At 42.5% G+C, this 7,904-nt stretch overlaps 2 protein-coding genes across 2 annotated transcripts; one reads left to right on the forward strand and one right to left on the reverse strand.

Annotated features, from left to right (window-relative positions):
- Nucleotides 1-87: 87 nt before the first annotated feature.
- LOC116196612 (serine/threonine-protein kinase PCRK1) lies at nt 88-3,683 on the forward strand. Its single transcript, XM_031526424.1, has 5 exons — nt 88-422; nt 1,070-1,500; nt 2,017-2,277; nt 2,366-2,488; nt 2,867-3,683. The coding sequence occupies exons 2-5, from the start codon at nt 1,114-1,116 to the stop codon at nt 3,368-3,370; spliced, it is 1,275 nt and encodes a 424-aa protein (XP_031382284.1). The 5' UTR covers nt 88-422; nt 1,070-1,113; the 3' UTR covers nt 3,371-3,683.
- A 293-nt stretch (nt 3,684-3,976) lies between these two features.
- On the reverse strand, nt 3,977-5,018 carry LOC116196613 (transcription factor PCF1-like). The gene has a single exon (XM_031526425.1). It carries the CDS (start codon nt 4,915-4,917, stop codon nt 4,237-4,239), a length of 681 nt encoding a protein of 226 aa, XP_031382285.1. The 5' UTR covers nt 4,918-5,018; the 3' UTR covers nt 3,977-4,236.
- Between the last annotated feature and the right edge of the window lie 2,886 nt (nt 5,019-7,904).

The raw sequence follows: 7,904 nt of genomic DNA on the forward strand, positions 1-7,904 counted from the left end.
AATAATTGTTTGACCGATCGGCTCAAAATTATATTTTCGTGGATGCTATGAGTTTATTTAGTATGCACAGTGGACCGGAATTCCGTGAATGAATGGGAAACTGACGAAGACTTTTTCTACTACTCTCAGCAGTCCGTCTCAACTGCTGCCTTTCAGCTGACCCACCGGATCTTCCTCCTCCCTTATACCTGCGAGGTGTGCTCTCTCAATGATCGGAGACCCTGATGAGCTCTTGCCTTCGTGAGCTTGACCTCATCAGCTTCCGTGTCGAGTGAAGACTTGTTATTGGCAAAGCCCTTGCCTCTTTTTTCTTTTCGTCAGGGGGGTTTCGCGGGGAAAAGGATTCATGGGCTTCTCTTCTGGAGCTGGAAGAATTTGAATTTTGCTTTGGTTTGGACTTCTCGAGCTTTGAACATTGAAGGGTAAGTTTCCGAGTTAATTATTAAGCTTCAGTCCTTGCTTTCTGGGTTTCTGATCTGACTGCCCCTTGCGCTTTTAGATCTGTATCAAATAGAGAGGTTGAGTTCTCGATGTTCTCGCTGTTTGAGCTGAGCATAGAGCAGGTAGCTGAAATGGATTGTCCCGAGATGAGTAGGATTAGCGCTGCGTCGTATTCGTGTTAACATGTCGTATCTGTGTCTTTAGTTCTATCAAATCAAATTTCAAGCGTGTGTCTCTAGGTCCGTGTACCTAATATGCACAGACTGTTACAGTTTACGACTGGTTTTTCTAAAACCGGACCAAGATTGTATGTTGGCTACATGTGGTCCGGTTTGTCTTTCTGATTATCCATCATTAATTTCTTCTTGCTTATTAAATAAGCCATCTTAGGTAATTGGTTTGTGTCAGCTATTGCACGTGCTATCATGTTTTGCACAGATGAGCTGTTTCCGAATTAGTCGAACACTGAAGTCTTAAAGTTTCGTGATTTCTTTTGATGCTTTCCTGAAAGTTAACCACACAATGCGCATATAAGTAGGCATTTTTTCCTTTTCTGCTAAAACAACAAATTCGAAGAAATTTGAGACTGTAAAAATGTTCAGTATCTGCCTGTCTCCATCTTTTGCAGCGAGATATTGCGGTTCTGGTGTCCACTGTTGTCATTGGTAAGCTATGAAGTGCTTCTCATTCCTAATTGGGGACAAAAAGGATGATACACTGCAGACTCCTAAGTGTATGTCAACCACGTCAACCATTCCAACATCTGCTAATGGTGAAGTGAAGAGAAGCGAGTCCGAATTAGAATCTCAGAATGTGTCAGAGACTAGCACAGAATCATCTATGGGGAGGGCTAACTTTCCAATTGTATCTCAGAGATCCAGCAATCTCAGGGATTTCTCAGTCTCGGAGCTCAAGTCTGCCACAAAGAATTTCAGCCGTTCTGTCTTGATTGGGGAGGGCGGGTTCGGGTGTGTTTTTAAGGGAACAATCAGGAGCACAGAAGATTTGTCCAAGAAACTTGAAGTAGCAGTAAAACAGTTAAGCCGAAGAGGGACACAGGTAAAACTTTCTGCTGGTTTTTGCCGCTTGATTAATATATGGGAAGTCTCACATAGTCACATGTGAGAGTTTGTGGAGGCTTAGAATTGACAATTATATGTATGGGAATCTAAATAAAGCATTTATTCAGCTCGTGAGCATATGTGGCAATCTACTTAACTAGTAGGAACGGAAATGCTTATGCTTTGGACATGTGGAATCATTTTCTGGTTCCTTTTTTGTTTTTGACAAAATTAAAATTAATCAATGAAATATTGCAAGTCAACCTTTAGCAGCAAGGGTTACTTGACATGCTATTAGAGCATGAGCTCTGGTTGCGAGTCTCGGTTTATGTTTGTAGGTAATGCAACTTTCTGCACATATATAATGGGAAGTGTTAACTATGATCTTAAATTTATCCCAGTGCATGCTTTCTACGTTTAGTCTTTTAGGAGAATCGATGACTAGATAATTGTGAAGGAAACTAGCAATTTTAATACTGCCATCACTATAAAACAATACCCATCCTTTCTGCAGGGGCATAGAGAATGGGTGACGGAAGTTAACGTTCTCGGTGTTGTTGAGCACCCAAACCTTGTCAAGCTGCTCGGCTACTGCGCCGATGATGATGAGAGGGGGATCCAACGGCTCTTAGTTTATGAATACATGCCGAATGGGAGTGTGGATGATCATTTATCTCCTCGGTCCGATAAAACGCTTTCGTGGGCAATGAGGTTGAGAATAGCCCGAGACACTGCTCAGGGTTTGGCATACTTGCACGAGGAGATGGATTTTCAGGTTCCTGGCCATTACTTTTATATTCTTGGACACTTTTGGGTTCCCTAGTCTATCCCCTTCTGACTAGTTCTTTCTGATTTCGTGGCAGATAATCTTCAGGGATTTCAAATCTTCAAACATTCTACTGGACGAGCAATGGAATGCGAAGCTATCCGATTTCGGACTTGCAAGGCTTGGGCCCACTGAGGGATTGACCCATGTATCAACAGCGGTAAGCCACAGTAAACGATTCCCCAGTGAATATTTTGTTGCTTGATTCCCCATTAAGACGAGTCAGATGGATGTACATGGCGCATTGTCGGGTCTTTCTGTTAAATTCCCATTAACTGTATAATTTATGAAAATATGCTTTCTTGTAGCATAAGGTTTTCCATCCATGGAAGTTCTCTGGTTTTCTTTTCTTGGATAACAGAAAAGACGTAAGGTGATAAGTGTTGAAATGCAGTTAGAATATGTGCTTTATGATGAAAGCATGAATGGTTGAAACTCATTGAAGAAAATGGAAAAACTATGGCTGCTCTCTGAAGCCAAAATGCAGATAAGTTTCCTTGTTTTCCGGTCAATATTTTACTTGGTTCTTGTTTATCAGGTCGTAGGGACCATGGGATATGCAGCCCCTGAATACGTGCAAACGGGCCGCTTGACATCCAAGAACGATGTGTGGAGCTATGGTGTGTTCCTCTACGAGCTTATCACGGGGAGACGACCGCTGGACCGTAACCGGCCAAAGAGTGAGCAGAAGCTTTTGGAATGGGTTAAACCGTATCTGTCAGACGCCAAGAGGTTTCAACTGATAGTTGACCCGAGGCTCGAGAGGAAGCAAATCCAAAAGTCCGCGTACAGGCTTTCCACGGTAGCGAACAGGTGCTTGGTCCGGAACCCAAAGTCTCGGCCTAAGATGAGCGAAGTGCTGGAAATGGTAAACAAGATCATGGAGGCGTCGGAAGAAATGGGAGGATGCGAGAGTTTTGCGAGCATCAGGACTTCCGTGGACGGTGGGATGAAGAACAAGAGGAGGATCCCTGATTTCAAGCCAGGGGAAGTCAGTTGGTTTGGGAAGTTGTGGACAAGCAAGGTTGTTAAGACATGTTGATCATGACAGTTCACATGAGATTAGGCATTTCAGGACTTCGTGTAAATAGTATCAGCGAGGAAGAGCAGAGATGGTGTATTATGGATCAGTTGGCTTCATGCTCAGTTTAATGAACTGAGCATGACAGTTCACATGCGCCTTTTCAACTCTTATCAAGCGGAGAACGGGCGAAGAACTTCATCTCTTGACAGAGCATGCGAAAGACGTGATATTATACATGTGATTTAAGCAGATTGTCGTATAATTTGTTCTGAAGAATGTATGAATAAATAATTCTTGAATGCCAGTTCTATATATTCTTTGAAATTGCTGATGGTGAACGCATTGTAGGACTGTTACCGGGTTACATTTGCATTGGGTTGTATTACCCACGGCGATGTCTGCCATATAACCTCCTCTATTACACAAACTCTATCACGCAAAGTTGATCTAACGGTCGAGAGGGGTCGAGAGAGGATAAGGTGGGCCCACTCCAAATGCTTGCATCATCATGAGTGTATATATGATCAAACTCCCAAACAAGCCACAACCATTTCATCAGCAAAATCAATCAAGCAATAAGCACAACTGAGTTAGATAACAATGTTGGGGGGGGGGGGGGGGGGGGGGGGTCCATTAATCAAGACAGTAGACAAGTCTACAAAAAAAAAAAAAAGTTACTACTTTCCTCATCAGAAGAAAATCCTAAGACCGCCCTTCCCTACCTTCCTGAAAATCTCATTCCTTTTTTCCCTTCTCAATCACTAATACAAGAAAAATTCTAAAAAAGGGAAAAAAAATAAAAAAAATTTGAGCAGAGAGTTCAGTTCTATACATTGGATTGCCCCACCAGAACCAAAAATCAGGCCTTTTGGGTTTTGGCCAGTTTAATTTTTGACATGATCATCAATGAGAGCCAGAGTGTCTCCGTGCTTCTTCTCCTCCGCCTTCTCTGGCGCCGGCGGCTGCAGCAGCAGCGCGGTGAAGGTCATGTGCTGGTACCCCTCGCCGTTGGCCGCCGCTGCTGCGGCTGCGTACCCAAAAGCCAAGGGGCTGCAGAGGTCAAGGCGCCCGTAGGGAGCCACAGAAGAGAAGACGGCAGGGGTGACATTGGCGGCGGAGAGGGCGTGATTTTCTCGGCAGGGGGTGGAGAAGGGGCCGGCGGGGATGATGCCGGAGCCGGTGGCGGCGAGGATGGAGGCCTCGGCCTTGCTGAGGAGCCACTCGATTGTCTCGCCGTCGGTGCAGTGTCCGAGCTCGCGGGTCAGCTGGAAGACGCGGGCGGCACAGAGGGGCGGCAGGCGGATGCGCCGCCCCCTGCCGTTGACCTTGGTGTGGCGGTCCTTGGAGGCGGAGGCGCTGCGCTTGCGGGACACGGGCAGCTTCTTGGTCGTGGGTGCCTGCAGGGAGACGATGGCGGCCTCAGGGGCGTCCCCGTCGCCGTCGGCGGGGGCTGCAGGGACCAGGGCGAGAGGATCGGGGGAGAGGGCAGGGGCGGAGTTGGGGGGTTGGGGCTCGGAGGAGGAGGTGGAAGGGGAGAGCTGTGGGACCACCCCGTCGGAAACCATGTCGGAGAAATGTCTATTGTTAGGGTTTGGTTCTATAGAGAGAAATAGATTGTGGTGACCCCACAATAGAGAGAGACACAGAGACAGAGACAGAGAGAGAAACACAGAGACGAGTTGGGCTTAATATACAATGGACTTTGACTTTGTGGTAAGTCATGGGCCAGTCAAAAAAATTTCGTCTGTCTCTTGGGCCCACTTCGTGTGGTCCCACCTCCCCCTGCCACCATTTTTCCATATAAAATCCAAATCCAAAACCAAACTTTTTCTTTTTGATAAATTCCAAGACCAAATTTGATTAAATGAAGAAAGTGGTAATCAACGTGGATTGTTTTTAAGTAATTTATTTATTTTATATAAAGTCTCAGATTTAAATCTTTTAAATGAAAAATATTCATGTTAAAAGAGTTTATGACTTGAACTAAATTAATCGGAGTCCATCAGAGTTTAAATACTATAATGTACATAAAAAAAAAAATTGATGAAGTTCTACTACCATATGGCCAGTATCTTCACTTTCATTAACGGACATAGTGTGTTTGTTAATGTATATCTAACCTGCAAACTATGTTCTTAACACACGGGGCATGGACTAGATTGTAACGTATCGCTTTTACTCTTCACACTGATCAATAGTAAGGCAACTCAAATCCGAGACATTAATGCAACTATTCTAATTCTTAACCATCAGGGCCGCTAGATCTTGGTGATGAATTGAAACAAATTTGAAGTAAGAGCATCCCGGAAGTATGCCGAGCCCCTGACAAGTCAAATGGAAACAAGTCCGCTAGACCTCATCAAGCCACGATAGCATAATCATCTTAAAAATACAAACCTAGTTATTTATCTCTAAAACGAATTAAAGAGATAAAAGCAATTTTAAATTCGTCTTTTAAATAATCAAACGGCAAAAACGTATGCTTTTTTAGATGTGAACTCTGGTATTCGAAATTTCAATTGGACCTCAATTAATTCAATTGAGGTGGGATGGCCCATGAAAAGGTAATACTTTTCCGGCGTGAATTTTCTGCATTGACAAAGATTCAAATTTGAGACATTTCTTAAGTGAAACAAGTGTCGAACCGCTTAAATCAATACACGTTGGTTAAGCAAAGATGTATATGCTTTAACTGGTTAGATTTAGAACAGAATGAACAAAAAATGGAGAAAAAATATATAAAACGGTATTCCATGACACAGTTAAGGCAAAGTCTGATTATTATAGTCGATCCCACAATTGGGATTAAGAAACTTATCCTTAGAAAAGGTACAAAGACTAGGAATTTTTACCCTTACACAACCCGTCTGGATGCCATTGTCCTGTCGTTTGCGATTTAGTTGAACTTCTTGCCCGTTAACATCCACTCGAACTCGCATATTGCCTCAAGGTTGTCCACAAGACCTGATGTGTTCTCCATATTCTCGATATTCCTTCGAGCCGCTTCCCTTTGATGCTCGATGGCCGTCTTTCTCAGTGACTTTGTAATGTCGTGAAGTGATCCCCCTTCACGGGAAGCATGACTGGTTGTTGAATGGTTGGGGGCACGACGAGAACCACTGTCACCGATAACTCGCTTTCCAGGATCGCTAATTGTTATAGGCCGTCTTGTAACGGCTTCCTCCTTGACGATTTTCTCAGATTGTGATTGACGAGCCTTTGGTATCTTCTTCTCCAATTGGATCTCCTTCATCGGAATCTTTGGAGGTTTCGAAGAACAATTATTGGAATAATGTCTATATCTATCACAGAATAGTTTCCACTGAATTCTGAACACTTCCTGGACTTTTCACACCGACGGATGAATCATTGCACAATTGAGTGTCAACTCAATATCTTCGGCAAATTCATCCGCTGTGGCATACGCCCCTCTGTCTAAGTTCGATTTCACCGTGAGGAAATCCATCTACTCAAAATCCCTATTGTTGACCGTACCTTTCAAACTGTTGAAAATCATGCCGTTATGATGCTTCATCAACTTCGCCAAAATATCGGAGCAGCGTAGATATTCAAGAGAGCTCATCTTCTTAGGCTTCTTCATCTCCGGAGCCTTTACTTCGTGATCATATGGTTGTGTCCGCTCCCGTTTCTTCCAACCCGTCATTTCCTCAAGATACTGTCCCGTAGTGAATGTCACTGGTGCCTCCGGAATATCGGGGACTTGCAATTTCTTGTTTAATTTCATCGTCTCCCGCATATTCGCCGTCACGAAAAAAGGTGAGTGGTTTGCAACACTCGATAATGCTTGTGTAAGGTGAAGGATTTTTAACGAAGAGTCTTGAGATGAACAAGCTCCAAATGATTCGAGTAAAGGGAAGGGCAATAGTACGTAGGTAGATTTTACAATCACCTATACAATTCTAAAAGATAATAAGGTAATTAAAATAATCAAATCTTGGTTGGGATCTAAAATTATAGTTTGAGATTTTATCTTACTTGTCATATATAAATGTATGTATATATCACTGATCAGATTTTAAACGGCGGATAATAGTTGAACCTGAGGAATTTCAGATACTATATATAAATAAATTATGAAATAATTAATACAAATATAATTTGAACTTTTCTATCTCTACCAATTCTTAGATTTTATAATTAATACAAATATGATTTGAACTTTTCTATCTCTACCACTTCTTAGATTTTTTAAGTTAGATTTTGTTATAGAATTTAGTTTGGTCTGGACCACATGCCTTATATTTCCATATATTATGCATTGAGATGATCCTGACTCGCTTAAATCAATACATTCCGTACTAGTTTCGATATAATAATAGAATCAAACCAAGGCATTCGTCAAACTCAAAAGATTTTAGCTCTAATTAATGTCAAAATCGAAAGCTCGATATATTCACGGCAAAGCTCAAATATTAATTTGCAAGGTCTTTGCTTGGTCCGGTATAAATGGTTTATTGAGTATTCATAGTACTTAAATCAAGCAAAGTTATTGAAAAATGGAACTCGACATTCCACGCTTATTTAACTATAA

This window comes from Punica granatum, chromosome 2 (genome assembly GCF_007655135.1).
Source record: "Punica granatum isolate Tunisia-2019 chromosome 2, ASM765513v2, whole genome shotgun sequence".
NCBI lineage: Eukaryota > Viridiplantae > Streptophyta > Magnoliopsida > Myrtales > Lythraceae > Punica > Punica granatum.

Coding starts and splice junctions, on each gene's coding strand:
- LOC116196612 (XM_031526424.1), top strand. CDS start 1,114: ATGAAGTGCTTCTCATTCCTAATTGGGGACAAAAAGGATGATACACTG. Junction 1,501..2,016: donor TAAGCCGAAGAGGGACACAG/GTAAAACTTTCT, acceptor TCCTTTCTGCAG/GGGCATAGAGAATGGGTGAC. Junction 2,278..2,365: donor ACGAGGAGATGGATTTTCAG/GTTCCTGGCCAT, acceptor ATTTCGTGGCAG/ATAATCTTCAGGGATTTCAA.
- LOC116196613 (XM_031526425.1), bottom strand. CDS start 4,917: ATGGTTTCCGACGGGGTGGTCCCACAGCTCTCCCCTTCCACCTCCTCC.